This window comes from Protopterus annectens, chromosome 1.part2, assembly GCF_019279795.1.
Source record: "Protopterus annectens isolate FY-2018-M chromosome 1.part2, PAN1.0, whole genome shotgun sequence".
In the NCBI taxonomy this organism is placed as follows: domain Eukaryota; kingdom Metazoa; phylum Chordata; order Ceratodontiformes; family Protopteridae; genus Protopterus; species Protopterus annectens.
Window position 1 is genome coordinate 472,649,399 of NC_056727.1, and position 21,633 is coordinate 472,671,031.

Genomic DNA, 21,633 nt, shown 5'->3' on the forward strand with positions numbered 1-21,633 from the left:
GCAAACTCCCAGTTGTGTACTTTATGAAGTTAGACCCTGAAGTAAGCCCAGTTATCAGACCAGCAAGGAAAGTTCCGGTAGTCTTGCAAGGCAGAGTCAAAGCTGAGCTAGGCAGAACGGTGCATTCACGTGTAAATTTGTCCAGTAGAAGAACCAAGTGAATGGGTATCCTCTATGGTGGCAGCTCATAAGAAAAGCTCAGATGATATTAGAATATGTATTGATCTAAGAAACTTGAACAAAGCACTAAAACCTCATCTAATGCATACAGTCAAAGAAATTGCTGCTTGTATTCCAAATGCCACTGTTTTTTCTGTCTTAGATAGAAAAGTTAATTTTGGCAATTTTTGCTCGACTGAAAATAGAATAGTTGTGTAAGAACTTAACATAACCATAGATGTTCTTCTCTTCCATGTTGCAGTATTCATAACCTTAGGGAGTTGCTGCCTGCAGCACTGGATATCCAGCCAGTATATCAAAGTTTTAGAAGCCGGGGTATGTGCGACGTTGCATGCAGGGGGGCCATAAACTGATGGCTATACCTGTGACGTCTGCACGTACCCAATTCAGGAAATGGCTGCCGCATAGAGAGAGAGACAGAGAGTGACCCCAGGAGCAGGAGGAAGATCCCAAGCCAAATTTCCCCAGGCACACCAAAACAGTGTTATAAGTATGTCCAAGAAACAAGGGGGTAGGTGGGTGGGATTGAATACTGCAACATGGAAGTGAAGGACATCTATGGTTATGGTAAGTTCTTATACAATGTTGCAGTATTCGTAACTTTAGGGAGAGTACCACAGTTCTCTATGAAGTTGCATGGGAGGGTAGGTAGGGGAGCAGAGTCAATGAGACTCTGCAGGATGGACCTAGCAAACCCTGCTCTAGCCCTGGAGATCAGATCCAATTTGTAATGCTTAGTAAAGGTATGTACAGAAGACCAAGTTGCAGCCTCTGGGATAGAAGCATAATCGATGACCTTGAAGAAGTCTGCTGAAGAGGAAGCTGCTCTGATAGAATGGGCCTTGAAAGGTGAACTCAGTTGCGTTCCATGAAAGGAATAGCTAAAATGCAATTGCCTTAGAAATCCAAGAGGCAACTGTGGGTTTAGACATTGCCCTGCCAATTGCTCTAGGATGGAAGGAGACAAAAAGCTGGTCAGACTGTCTGACAGGTTTTGCCTTGTCTGAAAAGAATCTCAGTTGCCTATGAACATCCAGGGAATGCAAAGCCCTTTCTGAGAAGTTCTGTGGCTGAGGGCAAAAGACAAGGAGAATAATGGTCTGGTTTAAGGAAATTTCATTAACTACCTTTGGCATGAAAAGAGGGGTTACTTCTGAGACAAACCCTAGCTTTATGAAAAATAAGATAGGGAGGAGAAGCCATAAGGGCAGGGATCTCAGAGATCCTCCTGGCAGAAGTAACGGCCAGTAACAAAACTGTTTCCGTGTACAGAATTTAAGGGAGGGACAAGTGGGCTGGCTCAAAGGGGGCCAATGTAAGCTTTTCCAGCACAAAGTTAAGGTCCCAAGGAGGAGGAATAGGCTTATGAGGGGGTCTTATGTGAAGGACCCCCTTTCAAAAACAGCTCGACTTCCAACCTGGAAGCTAGAGGTAGAATCAAGGGAAGGCAAGCAAAAATAGCAGAAAGGTGTACTTTTACTGATGAGTAGGTTAGTCCAAATGTAGTAACTCACACAGGTAGGAAAGGAACAAAAACTAGAAATGGGTCCTGTTTTCTCTTGAGGCACCAATGGCAGAATCTTTTCCACTTTGATAAGAAGAAGTTATGTACTCACCATAACGTTCCATGTGAGTTGTTCCATCTCACCTTCATTCTTCACTGATGGGTTCGAAGCTGATCCATCGGCTCCGACACTGCCGTTAGCAAAGCTCAAGGTTTACCAGTAGCTCGAAACCAAGCCCCTTATCCCATGATGCACTGCTGGAATTACCTCAGATCTTGTTTGCTGCATGTACCATATATCCCTGTGTGAGAACTACTCTCCCAAGAGAAAGAAGGATTGAATAACCGGGATGAGATCAGCCTCTAGGTCAACTATCAGCCAGGTGGGGAGATGGAGCAACTCACATGGAACGTTATGGTGAGTACATAACTTCTTAATGTGAAGCTGTTCAATCTCGCCGTTCATTCTTCACTGATGGGTAGTGTCCCTAGCACCATGAATCTCGGGTGGCTCATGGGAGTACATTCTTCACGACCGTAGACCCAAAGGAAGCCCTGTCCCTGGAGGCCTTATCAACTTTGCAATGAGTGATAAAGGTATGAGGTTTAGACCAAGTGGCTGCAGCACAAATGTTATCAAGGGGTAATTTGGCTTGAAATGCAGAAGATGTAGAAACTGCTCTGGTAGAATGAGCTTTAATCTTGTGTAGTAAGGGTATATTAGTAGCTGAATAAACAAAGGTGATACAATCAGATAGCCATTTCGAAAGCGTTGTTTTAGCCACTGGTCTACCTTTTCTGGCTTCAGAGAAAGACACAAAGAGCTGGGTCTGATTTTCTAACATCTTTTGTTCTGTCCACATAATATCTGAGCTGTCTGTGAATGTCAAGTTTGTGCAGCATGTACTCTAATTTGAAGAAGACTGGCAACTCAATGACTTGGTTGGTATTGGATTCAGAACAAACTTTGGACAAAAAGGATGGGTTTGTCCTAAGAGATGCTCTATCAGCATGAAAAATCAAATAAGAAGGGCTGATAAATAAGGCTTGAAGTTCTGACACTCTGCGGGCAAAAGTAATAGCCACCAGAAATATGGCTTTCCATGATAAAAATTTGAGATGACAAGATGATGATGGTTCAAATGGAGGAAGAATTATGCAAGACAGCATAAAGTTTAGATTCCAAGGAGAATGAGTTTTCACTGGAGGCCTCGTGAAAGGTCCCTTTGAGAAAGGCCTTGGACAACTTGTGGGACATTATGTTTAGCCTGTCCACTCCGAGATGAAAGTTAGATATAGCAGCCAACTGGACCCGAACTGTAGCAGCTGCAGTTCCTTCATTAAAAATCATAGTGAAGAATTCTGAAATGGACAGCAAGGGGGCTTGATAAGGACCAAAGTTCTGCTTAGAAGCCCATACTGAAAATCTCTTCCAGTTACTAAGATACAGTCTCCTGGTGGATGGCTTATGAGACAAGAGGATCTATCTTGTCTCATCAGAAAGATCATGAAGCCTGGCTATGATGGGAACTGGAGCAGCCAAGCTGTGAGCTTCAGTGACTGCAATGAGGGATGGAGGTCCCTCGACGGATGTGTCAGCAGGTCTGGAACTGGGCCCAGAATCCATGGATCCTCCAATAGATGATGATGAAGGAATGGGAACCAAATCTGCTGAGGCCAATGTGGGGCTATGAGGATGTTAGTCCTTCCCAGCAACCTTGCTTTCTGTAGAAGTCTGGGTATAAGAGGGATTGGAGGGAATGCATAGAGGAGACCCGGAGGCCAATCATGTACGAGTGAGTCTCTCAAGGGTTGTCCCGGAGGGAGAATCAGGGCAAAGTAGCTTCTGCATTTTGTGTTGACATGAATGGCAAAAAGATCGCAGCAAGGCTGGCCCCATCTGCGGAAAATCTTGTCCGCCATCTCTTGCTTGAGGGACCACTTGTGTGGCAACAGAATTGCCCTGCTCAGCTTGTCTGCTATCATGTTGGATCTCCCCAGGATGTGCGTTGCCAACAGAAAGTACTGGGAGGAGACAGCCCACTGCCAGACTCTGAGGGCTTCTCGGCAAAGGGGATAAGACTCGGTCCCGCCTTGCTTGATCAAATACCAGACAACCGTCATGTTGTCTGTCTGAATTGCAATCGTCCCTAGAGGAAGAGTCCTGAAAGTACTGCAACGCAGAAGTACTGCTCTCATCTCTAGGACATTGATGTGCAGGTGTGATTCTTGATCCGTCCATGTGCCTTGGGCGGTCATTCCCTGAAAATGTCCCCCACCCTATCAGGGAAGCGTCCGTGGTCACAGTGGCTACTGGAGGGGGTAGAACAAAGGGACATCCTATAGTTACATGAAGAGACGTCAACCACCACTGGAGATCTCTCTTGCAAGAGTTTGTAATCAAAATCATATGACTCATTGGAAGTTCCTGATAGGACCATTGGGTGAACAGCAGCCATTGAAGAATCCACATATGCATCCTTGCTAACGGTATGGCCAAGATCGCTGCAGCCATCAAACCTAATACTTTTAAGACTAGTTGACATGCTGGCGAAGAAGGAAAAACCCTCTCGGTTGGTAGTCGAAGAGTGGTGGTTGAAGTGTCTAACTCTGCCCCTATAAAAACAAAATGCTGCGATGGCAACAAGGCAGATTTTTCTGAATTGATTGTAATGCCTAAGTGATGGCAGAGTGCAAGAGAGTATTCTCTTGCTTGAATAAGTTGATGCCTTGTGGTGGAGGTAAGGAAAAATCATCTGGGTACGGAAACACCTGGAATCCTAGATGCCTCAGATGAGCCGTGACCACTGCCATGCATTTGGTGAACACTCTGGGAGCTGTAGTGAGACCAAAGAGCAGGGTTCAAACTGATAATGATTGGCTCCCAGCCAGAAACGCAAATGATCTCTGGATGGCCTGGCCATTTTTATGTGGTAGTACGCATCCTTGAGATCTATCGAGCACATCCAACTGTCTTTCCCTAAAATGTGAAGTATTGACTTAAGCGTGACCATCTGGAAATTCTCTTTCTTTACAAACTGGTTGAGTCTGTTGAGGTCCAAAATAGGTCTCCAGTCCCCTGTCTAGTTTGGAACCAAAAAGAATCTTGAGTAAGGTCCGGATCCTATTTAGTCTGCTGGGACTTGCTGGATGACTCTTTTTTTCTAGCAACTTGCGGACCTCTACAGTTGCTTGTTCCCTGTAACTGGGTGGAACGTCCGGGAAACTCTTTGGGGGCATAGGTTGGGTGAAGAATGATATGAAATACCCTCTGGAAATAATACTTTGAACCCAGCTTTTGTTTGTTATATCATGCCAGGCGTCTGGGTATAAAGACAAGCGACCCCCGACTGCCTCCAGAACAGGACAGTCGGGTCTCCCTTCAGGAGCGCTGATAGGGTTGAACAGAGAAGTGATCTCTGTCACCCTGGTGTTGCGGACCCCATCTGCCACGAGGGCGGCGTCTTCCATTGTTACCCCCCCTCCTCTGTCCCTAGGGGGGATGACCACGTGTGTCCTGAAAGGCTCCTTGGGCATTTCGGAACCACATTTTCCCTCCCCGTTGGCCTTTGGGGTAAGGCTGAGTAGGGGTGGAGAAACGGACTCCGACGGCAGACAGAGTCTTTCCCCTCCTGCTCACACCTGGTGAGAGTTTCCTTCACTTTGAGCTGAAAGAGAGATGAGCCATCAAACGAGGTGTTGACAAATGAAGACTTAAAGGGCTCCGCGAAGGAACACAAGCGCATCCAGGAATGTCATCTTAGCAGGACTCCTGTACCCGCTGCTCTACTTGTCCCATCAGCTGCATATGATATGAGATGCATGGACGAGTTCACAATGGAGTTTAGGGTAGCGAACTGGGCGACAACTTTGTCAGAAGCCCTTGCAGTTACAGTACCCTGAAGAGTAACTCCCAGCTCCTTAAGGAGATCCCTTTGCAGTCTGGTAAAGTGGGTCAGATAGTTCAGGGATCGGAGTGCAAAAGTTGCGAAACTAAACATGTGTTTCCCATATCGATCCATGATGCTGGACTCTCTGTTAGGAGGATAGATCGTCGAGAAAGTCTCAGACATTTCCTTCTTGGTGACTGCAGCCACCACCATGGCATCAACAGGGAGTCCCTTGGACAAAAAATCTTTATCGACAGGGGGCAGAAACAAACTTGTTGGGCCTCCGCGGGACAGGCTCCATGGACTCCGGTGACTCCCACTCCCTTCGAGAGACCAGCTACATGAGCTCATCAAAGGGTGTAGACACCTAAGAGGTGGAAGGCTGAGACCCGAAAGCCTTCAGGAGAACTGACTCATCCTCAGTAGGGCATTTGGATTGCCAATCACCCCTCTGCCTAAGGATCTCGAGTATCTCAGCAAAGGAGATATCCTCAGAGGGGGATCGGGGGGACCCTTCTGACTGATCCAAGTCAGTATCAGATGTCAAAGACTCCTGTGGGGAGTCCAAGTGCCTCCTCTTACACAATCTCTTCCTGGGGGCCTCCTCAGTGGGAGCCTCTGGGGAGGTCTCAGAAGAGCAAGGGGTGCCCTGTGGGGCTACTTGAGGCTCAGGGTCTCTAAGCTTGGCCTGGATGATGGAGGCAGAAGCGGACACAGGCACTTTGGAGGAAGAAGAGGCCAGACCTGGTATCGAGGATGTCTTTGGAGACCATGCTCTCCTCATGGCTTCAAAAGCATCACGGCTCCGATGAGAAGGAGTCGACAGATCTAAGGGAACTGCCATCCCCTCCCGCACTGAGGCCGTGGGTTCCGAGCTGGAGGTAGGAGGCGAGCTCATCCAAGCCAAGGCCCTGAGAGGAAGAGTCGGCACCGACAAGTTGGTGCGACTATCCTCCCCGGACCTGACAGAGGAGTGTCGGCCCCTAGAGTCCCCGGTCAGCGCTGAGGACGTCAGAGTAGATGGAACCGATGATGCCGGAGCAGGTCTCGGCACCAAAGGCTCCACGAACAACAGGTCGGCCCCCTCCAGCTCCGAAGATAAGTATGGCTCGGAGGAGGAGCAGTCAAATCCGGGTTGGTGGTCTTCGGTTCCGATGCTGGGGTCAGAGCCGACAACAATTTGGCACGGTCTGGTACCCGTAAGAGCTTCTGCACCAATCGGTCCATATCTAAATCTGAGAGGCTGACAGAAGATCTAGAGGAGTGCACCGAAGGTGCCGATTGGAGGAGTGGAGATACAGGTCTCTCAGAGACCAGCTCCAAGACAATGGATCGGCTCTGAAAAGAAGAGACGCTCAACTCTAGCTGTGGAGCCGAAGTCCCGGAATCCTCCACTTACTTAGGCTTTTTAGATGCCTTGGAATCAGTGGATGATTTTGATGATTTAGAGGACTTGCTGGCCCTATCCTGGTCAGACAAAGCTTCAGTAAAAGGATGCTTCAGCAAACCTCGATTCACAAGCTTCCTTTTCCTCTCTAAAAGAACCCTTGAAGAAAAGGAATGGCAAATGCTACAGGACTCCTGCAAGTGTACCGCACCCAAACAATACACACAATCAACATGCCCATCAGTGAGAGAGGCCTTTTGCCTGCAGTCTGGACATTGTTCTAATCCAGACTTTGGGTTTTTGTCTTTTTCCTCAAACATATTAAGCAAAATACAGGCTAAACAGTCTAAAACAACCTAGAAGAAAAATCTATCCTAGGGTCAAGATAACACTACTAATAACCAACACCGTTTAACAAATGGCCGAGAAAAACGGGCCAACAGTATAATACAATCTAAAAGTTAGTTATCCTTAGGCTCAACTGTAATACAAAACACACTAACAATGGCCTGAGAAAGGCAGGCCAACTCTACTAAAAGTGAAATAGCACACTATCTACACTATGAACACTATAGTAATAAAAGGAAACACACACACTGAAAAACTAGGCCTAACATGAGGCCGCTACAAATATGATAAACTATGAAGCACCAAGGTAATAGGTCTAAAGAGACAACTACAGGAGATATATAGTAAGTAATTAACTATAAAAGATAATGAAGATTTTGAAAAAAAGACTTGCAAATAGCGATTTTGTGTCAAAAAAGGCTTGAGCGAACTGGAACCCCTGAGATCCGTGCAGCAAACTAGATCTGAGGTAATTACAGCAGTGCATCATGGGATTAAGGGGCTTGGTCTCGAGCTACTTGTAAACCTTGAACTTTGCTAACGGCCATGTTGGAGCCGATGGATCAGCTCCGAAACCATCAGTGAAGAATGAATGGCGAGATTGAACAACTTCACATGTAATTTTTCCTGGTACTAGGTTTCCTGGCCTCCTGCAGGACACAGAGTATGTCCTCTGAGTATACGTCCCTAAAAGGGATCAGAACCCTTTCACCCAGTGTCAGTTTGAGATTGAGTAGGTGGGGATGAATGAGGGATCCCCTGTCTTTTGTGAGTAGGTAGAGTAGGGGAAACCAATACTGTCTTGGCCAAAAGGGAGTCACGAGCAGGATTTTTGGTTTGTATTTCTGTATTTTCAGGAGGACTTTGTAAACCAGAGGAAAAGAAGGGAAGGCATAGAGGAACATTCCCTCCCATGAAAAGGAGAAGGTGTCCACCCTCCATGCTTGTGGATGGAGGAGCCTTGTGCAGAAGAGGGGCATCTGTTTGTTCTGGGGGGAGGGAAACAAGACACACCTGAGGAATACCCCACTTGTGAATTAGATCCTGAAACACCTCCCTGCGAAGCATCCATTCGTGGGAGGGTGTCAAGGTTTTGCTGAGGGTGTCTGCCATCCCATTTTCTTCTGATGGGAAGTAAACTGCCTCCAAGTGAATTCGAAGTGCTGCTGCTAGGGACCATATCTGTATAACCAGACTGCAGAGGGGGTACAAATGTGTTCCTCCTTGCTTGTTTATGTACCACAGGACAGTCATGTTGTCTGTGATGACCTTTAGGGTGCCTAGCAGAAGGCTGTCTTGGAAGGCCTGCATAGCAGCCAAGGATAGGGCCTTTAGCTCTTTTAGGCTGAAGTGGTCCTTCCTTTCTTGAATGGCCCACTCCCCCTGTACTTTGTGCTGATTGTTGGTGTGGTGAATGATGGCTCCCCAACCTAAATCTGATGCATCTGTGAATAGATGCCGTTTTGGTGAGGGAATCTGCAAGGGTACCCCTTGATTGAGGGTAATGGTGGCCATCCACCAGGAGAGTTCCCTTTTTAAACAGGGAAGAAGAGGAAGTTTTGTTTCCAAGGGATGAGAGTGTTGGCTCCAAGAGTTTCTCAACACCCACTGAAACTTCCTCATGTGCATCCTGGCTAGAGGGATCATGGGAATCAAGGAGGCCATGTACCCTATTATCCTGAGAAATTCCATGGCTGAGATGGTATTTAGAGTTGGCACGGAGTGGAAGAACAGAGAAAGAAATTCCACTTTCTGGGTAGGGACAAAGACTGAGATCAAGTCTGTCCATATCCTGCACCCCAGGAAGGGCAGGTCTTGGGAAGGAGTCATTTGAGACTTTAGGCAATTCACTGTGTAGCCTAGACACTGTACAAAGTTGCAAACCATGTCCAGGTGTTTGGACAGGGTTAGTGGATCCTGATGCAGAATAAGAAGGTCGTCCAAGTAGGGATAAATCTGTATGGCCTGCAGTCTGCAATGGCTGGGGCTAGGCACTTTGTGAATACTCTTGGTGTTATAGACAGGCCAAAGGGTAAGGCAGAGAACTGAAAATGTGATGAACCTACTGATAAATGTAAATAATTTCTGTAAGGTGGGAAGATGGGAATATGTAGGTAAGCATCCTTCAGATATAGTGAGGCCATGAATGCTTGCTGAGGTATGAGGAGAAGGAGGTGCTGCAATGTCTGCATTTTTAAAAGTGGGCATTGAGGTGGGATAAGTCGAGGATGGGTCTCCAAAGGCCATCTTTTCTTGGGACCAAAAACATCCTTGAATAAAATCCCTTGGCTAACTGATCCTCTGGTACATTTTCTATAGTCCCCTGAGACAGAAGTTGGCTCAGGATAGAGGGAAATAGTGGCATCTGATTGTGAGGGGGTTTAGGTATTCCCTGAAAGGGTGGAGTAGCCCACCAAGTCATTAAGTATCCCCTCTGGATGATGGAAAGCACCCACTATGAGATGATTTTCTGCCAGGAGGGTAGGGAGAGGGTAAGACGTAGGGATGGGGGGGTGGAAATGGTTAAGAGATTAGAGTCACAGTGGAGGAGCTCTGTCTTGGTCTGGCTTCTTCCGAAAGGATGATGGTGTGGAGGTGGTAGAAGACCTGGGAGCAGGTTGTTTTCTGGTATGCTTCCATCCCCTTGAATGAGAAGCAGAGAGATGACAGGACTGCCTCTTGACAAAGCTAGGACTTTGGGGGCAATTTCTATGAAATTTGCGGGCAGGTGAGACTAGTAAATGTTTTAAATTTTGCAAGTCTTTACCTTTTATCTGCAGAGACTTTAGCAACTCTGCAGAGGCTGCTCCATGTTGTCCAAGGGTGAATCCAACAAGTTGGCTTGGACATCCAAAGGCAAAGGCTGAAGTCTCAAGTATGAAAATCTCCTTAACACAGAGCCAGAAGCGGCAGACTTAGAATATGCTTCTACAGCATCATAGCTGCACTTAATAGTGTGTCTGGTCACTTGAGAGCCCGTGGAAATAAGAGTACTTAATTGTGCCTTAACAGGACATTCTGGGACATCTGACAGAAGAGTATAGGCCTTGGTCAGGGAATCTAAAGAAAACTTGGCCATATGGGTCTGATAATTAATAGCCCTAATGGCCAAGGTGGGGGAAGTATATACCTTCTTCCCTAACCTGTCCATAAATTTATCTTTATTCGTTGGAAACAGGGAAGAGGAAGGTAGTTGCCTAGAGGACTTAGGTGACACTGCAGTGACTGTAGGAGGGTTTTTGAAAAAGGTACTGCTCCTTGACACATCTTGTAGAATTTGTCTGGTCTCTTAGAAGCAGGAGGCTGTGATTCTGAGCTTTGTAAGGCAGCAGAGAAAGCATCCTGGAATGCTGGGAGTAAAGGTGAAACTGCAGAACATGAAGGCTGCTCCATCTGCAATAGTTTGAAGTACCTCTGTTTAATGTAATGGACATCTGACAGTTCCCACTTAAAATGTCACCTAAGCAGAGAAATGTCATCACCAAAGGAGAAATATTCTCCAGGGGAGTCAGGAGTAAGAGACTCTTCTTCTTCAGGGTTAACAAAATCTTTGGAGAGTCTAACTGGGAGCAGTAAGTTAAGGACTCATCTGAGGAGGAAGACTCCTCCTCAGTACCTGAGGAGCAACCGGTAGGCCTGGTTGGGGGATCTGGGTTTGAAGAGCCTGAAAAGCCTTAAACAGGGCCTGGAAGAAGGTCTCCCAGGGTGGAGTAGAAACTTTAGAAGTGTGTTTCCCCTTCTGCTTCCTTTTTAAAGGAGTGGAAGGAGAAGAAGTGGGCCTCGGAGTTGTAATAGTGGATGGCAAGGCTGAAGTAGTAGCAGGACCCTCCAAAGCCAAGCGCCGTGGTTCCAACTCACCATCAGGTAGGTTCTGATGGTTGAAAAACCTCAGCAGACATACTCCGAGTATCCACAGAACTGGCTTCCATTTCGGTTCCCAGCTGCTGCACAATACCCGATGTCCAGAGCGATCCTTGTCTGATATTCGCCTTAAGGATCTCACTGGACAACTAAGGCACAGCTAGGGTGTCAGGCCTAAGTTTCTTGGCCATCTTCCTAGTCGGCTCCTCGGAGGGGCCTGCTCCACTTTCCATACCGGATGCCAAAACATCTGAGGTGCTGACTTTCTAAATACAGTTTTAAAGCCTCCAGGTGGCTTCTAAGAGTTTTCAGAACAAAGGACGGACAAATGGTACAGGCTTTCTAATTGTGGGTCTCCCCTAGGCAAAATAAACACACTCGTGTATGTCTTTATAAGGGATTTGCCTACCACAAGCACACTATTCCCTTTGTAGAAGACATGTAAGTCTGAAACAACAGCAAAGAAACAAGAAAAAAATCCCACAAGCGTACTTATCTCAGTGCGGAAAGCCAGTAAACAATCATGAAATTGGAGGGTCGATGTCGAGCAAATGTCAGATTGCAGAACTGTTGATCAGACGTCTTAACCTCGCTGCGGCAGAAAAATTCTGAACTGGGTACTTGCAGACATCACAGACATAGCCAATGTCAGTTTATGGCCGCTGCATGCAACGTTGCACGTACTCCGCCTTCTAAAACTTTGGTATACTGGACAGATGTCCGGTGCTGCAGGCAGCAACTCCCTAAGGTTATGAATAGAGGTATATGACAATAGAGGGACATCTTCACTGCTTACCACTTTTAGTACACCATTTGGAAGGCACAGATTTTTGAGAATGCCATTTGGGATAAATTCTGCCAGTGATGTCTTTCAATGTGAAATGGAACAAATTTTTTCTGGCTATCCATGTGCTATTACAGTAGATGATATTCTTGTAGGAGGCAATGACGAAGTCAAGCATGATAGAAACCTCAGGAAGGTTCTGGAACGTGCTTGCAAAGTGAATCTTAAGTTGAGCCTCAGAAATGCAAATTCAGGCTACAAGTTGTTACTTATGTGGGTCATTTGTTTATCAGTTCAGGCTTGCAACCAGATCTTTCCAAGTAAACTGCAATTCTTGAGATGCCAGCTCCAGACAATGTAACCTTCTCATAATGTTTTACTGGCATGGTTAATTAGGAAAGCTCACTTCAGATCTGGTAGAACTTTCAGCATTGCTCAGAGAGCTGACATGCAAAGATGCAACTTGCTCTAGGTCAGAACACCATCAAAAAAACATTTGATGTCCTGAAACAGAGAGCTGCCAGTCTACCCAAGATACTATGATGTTCATAAACCTGTAACTCTTTCTTGTGATGCTTTGAAGTTTGGTCTTGGTGCAGTCATTCTTCAAAAGGGCAGACCAGTAGCCTATGCATCCAGAACCCTAACCCAAACTGAAATGCAGTATGCTCAAATAGAAAAAGTGCTCTTGGCAATTGTGTCTGCATGTTCAAAGTTCTATGATTATATTTATGGACAGCCTATTCAAATTGAGACAGGCCACCAACCTTTGGTCACTATTTTGAAAAAGCCAAAGCACACAGCTCCTGCGAGATTGCAACTCAATGTTGAAACTGCAAAAGTACAACTTTCACTTGGTTTACACAAAAGGCAGTCTTCTTTATCTTGCCGATATTTTATCCAGACAGCCCATAAAAATCACTGAACAGTATTAAAATGAGCACCTTGATTTTAAAGTCATGGATGTGAGAAATTTTTCTTCCATACATCTTGATGAGCTTAGAACTCACACAACTTTAGATCCAATTCTCCAGAAGCTCAACTACTTTATCAGTCAAAGATGGCCGTCAATGCAATCCTGTTTACAACCAGATGCGCAACATTATTTTCCTTACAGAGATGAGATTTTGATGGAAAATGGTATCATCATGAAAGGTCCAAAAGTGATTGATCTGAAATGCTTGCAACAAGAGTATATTAAGATCTTGCATACTGGCTACCCAGGAACCAATTCTACCAAAAGAAGGGTGAGAGGACTAGTATCTTGGCCTCCTAAGTCAAAAGACATTGAGAAAGGACTTTCAGCTTGTGTTCTGTTTCTAACAGTACTAAACTGCAACAACAAAAAGAACTACTTCAACTAAACCTGATACCTGAACTACCTTGATCGACAGTAGCTACAGACATTTTTGAATGGAATGGTCAACATTACTTGGTATCAGCAGAATCTTCATATTGGTTTAAGATTGACCTACTTCCTAGTCTGATGTTCAATACTGTCATTACTAAATTGAAGAGACATTTTTTTGTCCATGGTAGTCCACACAAAGTCATTTTTGACATTGGTGCACAGTTTACAAGTCAGCAGTTCAAGAGATTTGCCAAAATGTGGGACTTAGTTCATGTTGGAAGTAATCCTGAATACCCACAGTCAAATGGCTTAGCAGAACGTGCAGTTCAAAGTGCAAAACAGCTGTTGGAAAAATCTAAATGCGACAATATCAATGTTTTTTCTAAATCTGCTAAATCTCAGAAACATACCTCACACCAATCTTCTTGGTTCACCTGCCCAGACGATAATGTCAAGACAAACCAGAAAGTACAGTTGTGTACACTTGCCATAAATGTAGATGTTCAAGTGTATTCACTGTTGTGTTCATCACATTTGGGTTATCTGCTTGCAGGTAGCCCTCAGTCGGCCTTTTGTCCTGCATCGGTTGCTGTCTCATCTTCCATGATGTCAGGTAATCAGGGGTATAAAGCATGCAGCCGACGCCATTACATCAGGTTTTTCTTGTCCCAGATGTCAGGTGCCCCCATAATGGGAAGCAATTATATACAAGGTTACACCTCCAACAAAAAGCAAATACACCAGAAACCTTTAAGCATAGTAAACAAGAATAGAGGTATAGTCAATAGAAGTCAGGGGGCTGGAGGGAGGGTAACCAGGACTGCAACAGTGAATACACTCGAACATCTACATCTATGGTAAGTGTACACAACTGTACTATGTTCTTCATGTTAAACTGTTGCAGTCATCACATTTGGGTAGATTCCCAAAGCTAAGGATGGGAGGAGGCAATTAGCATTAGGACCACTATAAGGCCCTGCAAGACTGCAGTGGCAAAGCCAGCTCTGGACTTAGAAAAAATGGCAAGTGGTAATGCTTGGTGAAGGTATGTACAGAACTCCAGGTAGCAGCTTCTAGGATGTCTCTGGTAGGTACACCTCTGAGAAAGGCTGTAGAGGTAGATGCAGCCGCCCTGGTGGAATGAGGTCTTATCCCCTGTGGGGCAGATTTTTCATGGTGCTTATAGCAGAAATTAATGCAATGGCCTATCCACTTAGAACTGTTTTGCTTTGAAATGGCCTTCCCCTCTGCCCCTGCAGCAAATGCAACCAGCAGCTGTTCAGATTTCCTGAGAGGTGTAGTCCTGTCAAAGTAAAATCTAAGTTGTCTGTGCACATCCAAGGAGTGCAGTATTCGTTCCCCTTTGTTCTGTGGATTAGACAAGAAGGTTGGAAAATGAATGGACTGATTAAGGGCCACAGTGGATACCACCTTAGACATAAAGGAAGGATTGGTCCCTTCTTGCTGAAGTGATGGCTAGAAGGAAGACTGTTTGCCAAGAAAGGAATTTCAACTCTGCATTTGCAGCTGGCTCAAAGGGAGGTAGAGTGAACTTTTCCAATACAAAGTTAAGGTCCCAGGCTGGAGTAGGGGCTCTCCTGGGTGGTCTTAAGTTCCCTCTGAGGAATTGCTTCAGCAGTGGATGAAAGAAGAGGGTTGGCACTGTTGTGCCCATCCCCTGAGTTTGGCTCCAGGAACAGAATCTTTTCCATTTTTCAGCACAGGACTTTCTAGTACTAGGCCTCCTTGCCTCCAGAATGACATCCATAACTTGCTTACTGAGGGATGGTAATGGGGAGATCAGGTAATTAGCCAGGCTGCGAGGTTTAGGGTTTGAAGCTGTGGGTGCAAAATCTGGCCCTCCTGCTGGGACAGCAGGGCAGGGGTCTGAGGCAGGTGCCACAGTTCCAGCAGTGACACACTGCGCAAGATGGGGTACCAGTGTTGGTGTGGCTAGTCTGGTGCAATCAGTATAGTCCTTGGTTTGTCCTGTCTGATCTTTAGTAGCACTTTGGAGAGGAGAGGCAGAGGGGGAAAGGCATAAACTGATAGGTTTTTCCAGGAGAAGGACAGGGCATCCATTTTCCAAGCTTGTCTGTGGGGAGTCCTTGTGCAGAATTTGTCCAATTGGTAGTTCTGAGGGGAGGCAAACAGGTCTATCTCTGGGCACCCCCATTTGTTTCTCAACATGTTGAATATCTTTGGTTCCAGTTTCCACTCGTATGGGTCCATGAGATTTCTGCTTAGGTCATCTGCCAGTGTATTTAGCTTGCCTGGCAGGAATTGAGCTTGTAGGTCCACTTGGTAGCTCAAGGCTGCGTTCCACAAAGTCATGGCTAGTCTGCAGAGAGGGCATGAGTGGGTTCCCCTCCTGCTTGTTTATGTACTACATAACCGTGGTGTTGTCCGTCTTTACCAATAACTGTCCTGGAAGAATGTGGTCCTTGAGGGCTGTCAGAGCATTCTGTGCAGCTAACTTTTCTTTTTGAGTGATATGCAGGTGCATTTGGCTCTGGTTCCATTTGCCCTGAATGCACTGCCCTGCCTATTGAGCCCCCCATGCATAGTCTGATGCGTCTGTTAGCTTTTGGGCGGCAGGGGGTACAGTGAATGGCAGTCCCTTGTTTTGGTGGCAGGCCTCTGTCCACCAAAGGAACTCTTATCTTTAGACAAGGTATGATAGGAATCATTGATTCTAGGTCCTGAGAATGTTGACACCATAGGCTTTTTAAATACCACTGTAGTTTCCTCATATGCAGTCTTGCATATGGAATTAGTAGAACACAAGAGGCCATGAACCCCAGGGCTTGCAGTATTTTCCTTGCAGATAACTGGGTCATTGTGGCCAGTAGTTTGAAGTAGGCTGTCAAATGAACTTGTTTCTCTGGCGTGAGGTAGGCCCATCTGGGAAGATGTATTCAAGCTTGCTCCCTGGAATACAATTTGTTGGCAGGGTACTAGATGTGATTTCTTTTCATTTAAGGTGTACCCCAGAGAAGTTAGTAATTTCTTTACAAATGCTAGATGATTTAATAGCATGTCCTGGCTTTCTGCCTGAATTAGACAATCGTCCAGGTATGGGTATATTTGAATATTTCTTTGCCTGCAAAATACAATGACCAGAGCTAGGCACTTTGTGAATACTCTGGGCACAGTAGGTAAGCCAAAGGGCAGTGCAGAGAACTGATGATGCATGTAGCCTGCTCTGAAGCGTAGGTATCTTCTGCATGATTCCCTTATTGGGATGTGCAGGTAGGCTGCCTTTAAATCCAGTATTGCCATCCAGGCATTTTTGCCTAACATGGGAAGCAGCTGATGAAGAGTTAGCATTTTGAATTTTGGGATTCGGAATGTCGGTACTCGGGTGGCTTACCAAAGCCATTTCTGGATAATTGAATGCAGTACCAAAATATTTAGATGCGAAAATGAACAGACGACGAATAGTTAAGAGGTTTGAATAAGGCACAAAACCGACAGCGAGGTACATCGTGGTCTGGGTCTAAGCAAGGAATGCAGTACAAATTAAAATCTTTATGAGGTATTTGCTTTCCACAAGAAATGCAATTGTTAACTTTTACTGACATCGGTTTAGAGCAAGAAAAAGGATCCCCAATGGGGTACTTAGCTTTAAGACTTCGGATCTGAAACTCGAAAACGAAAATTTCAGGAGTTGGCCGACTGGCACTTGCGAACTGCTTCGGTTTGGGCACCGCACGGCAAGAAAGACTGATGTAATGGTGTCGGCTACATGCTTTATACCCCTGACTACCTGACGTCATGGAAGATGAGACAGCAACTGACACAGGACCCAAGACTTTGATAATCAGGGCGACTGAGGGCTACCTGCAAGCAGATAACCCAAATGTGATGACTGCAACAGTGAAACACGAAGAACATCCACACTGCCAATCAGTAAGAATTTGTGGGTTCCAAGTGCTAAAAACAGTAAAAGCTCAAGTCCTAAAGAAGCATTTGTCCCAAAAGTCTTACTATGATAAAACCTCTGAATCCATTAAAGGGAGAGATAGTAATGATGCAGACAGCAAAAGGATTTGACTGAATGGGACTTGTGAAACGTTTGTGTGAAGAACTGAGATCATACATTGTTGAGTCACAAGACATGGAATTCAGGCAGAAATGAAAACATTTACTACCAGTGTCCGAGCCAGTGCTGCAACATTTTGTTTGTAACAAAGACTCTAATTCTCCAGAGTGATATGTTCAATGTTTCTGTTCCAGAGAACATTTAATTGCCTGTTCCTGAAAGTATCCCTGAAAGTCCTCAAAAAGAACATTCCCCAGTGACTGTTCCTGTTGCTAAATCCAGTTCTAGTTATTACATTATGAGGTCACGTCGTATCTCAAGACATACTCTCAAATGCACAGCAATCTGGGCATGATTTTTATTTGTATATAGTTGTATAATTTGCATGTTCATATGATTGTCATTGTCTACTTGCATGACCAACTAGTCAAAGAGGGAGGATGCAGAGCAGAGTGTGTATGTTCCTTTAGGGACTATTCCAGTCTATGGGCACGTGCATGTAAATACTGAGCACGTGCAAGCAAGACTGCCATTTTGTAGTGATCAGCCAAGGTGCAAGCATGCATGTGTATAGCAGCCAGTCAGTTAGTTCATTTAAGTTTAATGGTACCGTTCTCCATCCTGATGTGTCTGTGTGTAAAAACACTAACTTAAATGAACACCCACCCTCATTATCTTATCGAATATACATAAGACAAGCAACACTGAGGAAGAACTATGAACCTATGAAAAGGACAACCATCAGATCATATTCTTCTGTTCAACCCGTCCACAGTCACGGATAATGTGACTGCGCCAGAATAGCCAATGTTGAGGTTTCTGTGATATAAACAGTGAAGATGAAATAACATATGAATCTTCTAGTGAGTACCTGGTTAAGAATGAGGACCTTCTAATGAGATGGCCAATACATGTCTGTTTTCTGTGAAGTAGAAGGGTCAGAAGAGCTGGAGTATTTTCAAGAAACAAATGTGGTATTCTCTTGTAACCGTAAAACGTTTCAAGAGTAAAACTGACATAGCCGCTGTCTAGGATAAGAACCAAGTATTACTGTGTGCAACAGCTATAGGTAAATGTCACTTTAAAGAAGACTTCAAGGTTCTAGCAAGTACTAGGAGAAAAGGAAGGCTCACTGAATCTCAAAAGAAAAGCGATTTCCTTTTCTTCAGATTCAGCAATAGCCAAGAAATCAGATGAGCTCACAGGTAATCATCTCTGGATAGAATCTTTAGATTCACTCCTGTACCCCTTCAGCTCAGAGATACAAATGATACAGGGCAAGCTCTTTACTAAAATCAAATGCAAGGACTTCAAGTGTCCACATTGAAGGAGTAGAACAAGTTTACAGAGAGGTGAGGAAATAAAAGGACAACACAAGGCCTGCTGCTGGTACCACACCTAACTGCTGGATGGTACTGTCATGCACTTATTAGGCTGTTAAAAGGCAGTATGGGAAAAGGAAGGACAAGAGTCCAAAACACTGACACATGAGGGTCAATAGACACAGCCTCAACACTTGCCAGCAACAGCCACACTCCCAAGTGGAGGAAAATGTGTGGATCACCGATTCTAGAGTTCAGACCCAGAAATATGTCCTGTGGATTTAAGGGCCCATTTTCATGCAGCTCAGAAACATTAGCCTGCTAAAGTACCTAGAAGGTGAAGGCTAAACCCTAGATCTCAGCCCAAAGAATGTCTGGCAAGCATTCTACCTCCCCGTTCAATGTCTCAGCTTTCCTTTGGTGAGAAGCAAAATAATAACATCTCCCTTCAAGATAATAACTCAATTTGTAAAGGAATAATGAACTAAGTGGGTCTAGTGGGTGCTGAAGACAAGTAACATCTAGTCTACAGGTATCTTACTTTCTGAATCTCATGCTCTTGTCTGAACCTTTACAAGAGCACTCAAGCTGGTCCATGCACTGGTCTCCCCACACTACTGTAAGGCAATGAAGGATGATGAAGGCCCATAGCTTTTGCTCACAGCTCTTCTCATCAGTGTTAGGTTGTGGAGCCAAAGCACTTAACTGTGGAAACAGCTCTCATTTCTGAGATCTGGCCCCATACACTGATCTTGTGACCACTGGCATAACTGGCAGAGTCATAACTCTCAGAAAAGGAATGTAGAAAATTCCAGCAAAGTAGATTACAAGCAGATCCGAACTTTGACAACAGCTGCCTGGCTCTGTAGCACAGTGAGAACAAAGCCTTGCCTGCAACCCAGATGACCACACTTTAAACTGTGGCTCAGACACTGGAAGAACAAGGTGTGAGAGAGAGATGTAAATGGTGGCATGCCCATAAAGCGGCAGAGGAAGGGTGTCTTCTGGTTGGCTAATTACCACCATGTAACTGCAGGCTTAACAGGTTCCAAACATAATTAGTACCAGGGACATGGTCTGTGTTCTATCACACTGGTGAAGGTGGCCTGCTGCATTATGTGCCTGTTGAAGAAGATGCATTAGGGAAGAGCATAGAAAGCCCAAGTGGTGACACAGGTACTCATCAGCCACAAGAGGTTGGGGTTAGGATCTTAAAGCAAAATGTTTAGATGTCCTCTGCAAATCTGTTTTCACCCTACAGAGCATGAACTGGCCGGAGAAAAGCTCTTCTTCTACAGAAAATGTATCATCAAACAGACTGCCAAGAGGGCTGATGGATGGCAGCTGTCATAGACCAAAATCATGAGACAAAAGAAATCTGCTCCAAGTTGGAAAGAAGTGGAAATGGCTGGGGATGCATAATCCTGAGATTTTACACCAAGATAAAGCACATAAGCCAAACAGTTGTGCATACAAAAAGAAAGTGATCTCAGCATTCTTAAGAACTACACAAAACAGTAAAATAAAGTACTCAAGTACTCCACTCACTAAAGGCACTCTCTCTACGATTCCCAATATTATTTATTTATTTTTTTACTTTACAACACTTGTAATATTTTTTAAAACTGAAAACAAATAAATGATGGGTATGGTTACCTGATCTTCAGTAATAAGGCCCTTGTGCATCACATGGTAAAAATGTATCAGAAAGTCAGAATTTGGCAGCACATCTTGTCGTCTAGTCATCATGTCACAGATGAGCCTATATGCTTGAAGTTTTCCCTCCTTGAACTCATTTGGTAATGTGGTAGCCTAAACACAAATCAAAATGTAAGATTACTATTTTTCATTTTGCTCTTAACACAATAAATGTACATTCAGCACAAATCAATATAAACACTAAAAATTGGCACCACAACTACCACATATTCTTTCAAAGCTGTCTAAGTTTACATCTTTTGACACAGAAGTACGTCTAAACTCTTAGAAAAATCAAATCCTTAAAAACTGTAAAATCAATTACAGATTTGTGATGCTATTTTTCTCATGTTGGATGTGCACTACCTGCTAATCTGAAATTTTTACAGCATGATCAACACTCCCTAATCACAAGACAGTAAAAAGATGATATGAAGGACTTTCTGCCTGCTGAAGTTATGTAGGATGTGTGTGACTACTCAGCCACAACAAATCTGAATCAGCCAAACAGTAAAGAATCTTTTCAAAGAAAAAAAACGTTAACAAATACAAATATGTTAATTAAGTAGTCCTAGACCATCTTTTGAATATTACTATTAAGTCTTGTGTCAGTCTGAAGTTCTATATCTGTTCTGTATAAAAAGACCTTTTGCAGATTATGGAGAAAGAAAATAATACCTGAACAGACACAGCTCACACTCAAAATAAAACAATTCTGAACTGTCACACAAAGGTTTAGCCAACAGCGACTAACAGTCTACTCACTCTATCTTAAACACATTCTTTTGTTTAGAAGAAAAAACACAAATAAGTGGAAAAGAAAGAAATGAAATACAGGCATCTAGTTTGTAAGTGTATAAAGAAGGCAATATAGCACAGTATAAACTATTGGGTCTGCAGACCTGAAAACCCCAAGTTGAAAACCATCAACTACCACTGTTATACAGCCACCTGACTTTCTTGTGCTGCAAGTCCCCACCACCTGCAAAAGTAAAGGATAGAAAAGGGTGCTTTTATAGTTTCACAAGACTTTTGACAGGGCTCTTTGAAATCAGTAGAACACCCAGGTGCAAGCTTGTGTGTCAGTTATACGACTCTTCTTGAAAGGTTTAAGCTCCTGAAACAACTTCTGCTTGCAGAAACACGTCAGTAAAATCTACAACAATCCCACACAAACTGCATACCTCTCAGCTATCCCTGATTATGCCTGTTGTATAATTTTTGATTTTCTGAAAGTTAATGGCTCACTATACAAGCATGCAT

At 44.5% G+C, this 21,633-nt stretch overlaps 1 protein-coding gene across 1 annotated transcript in view; it reads right to left on the bottom strand.

Moving 5' to 3' along the window:
• Window positions 1–21,633, bottom strand: part of RALGAPA2 (Ral GTPase activating protein catalytic subunit alpha 2) — a 4,189,194-nt gene that overhangs the window by 2,488,637 nt on the left and 1,678,924 nt on the right. Inside the window, exon 23 of the mRNA XM_044060158.1 lies at window positions 20,329–20,484. Within this exon, the coding sequence (XP_043916093.1) occupies window positions 20,329–20,484 (156 nt within the window). The remainder of the gene's footprint in view (window positions 1–20,328; window positions 20,485–21,633) is intronic.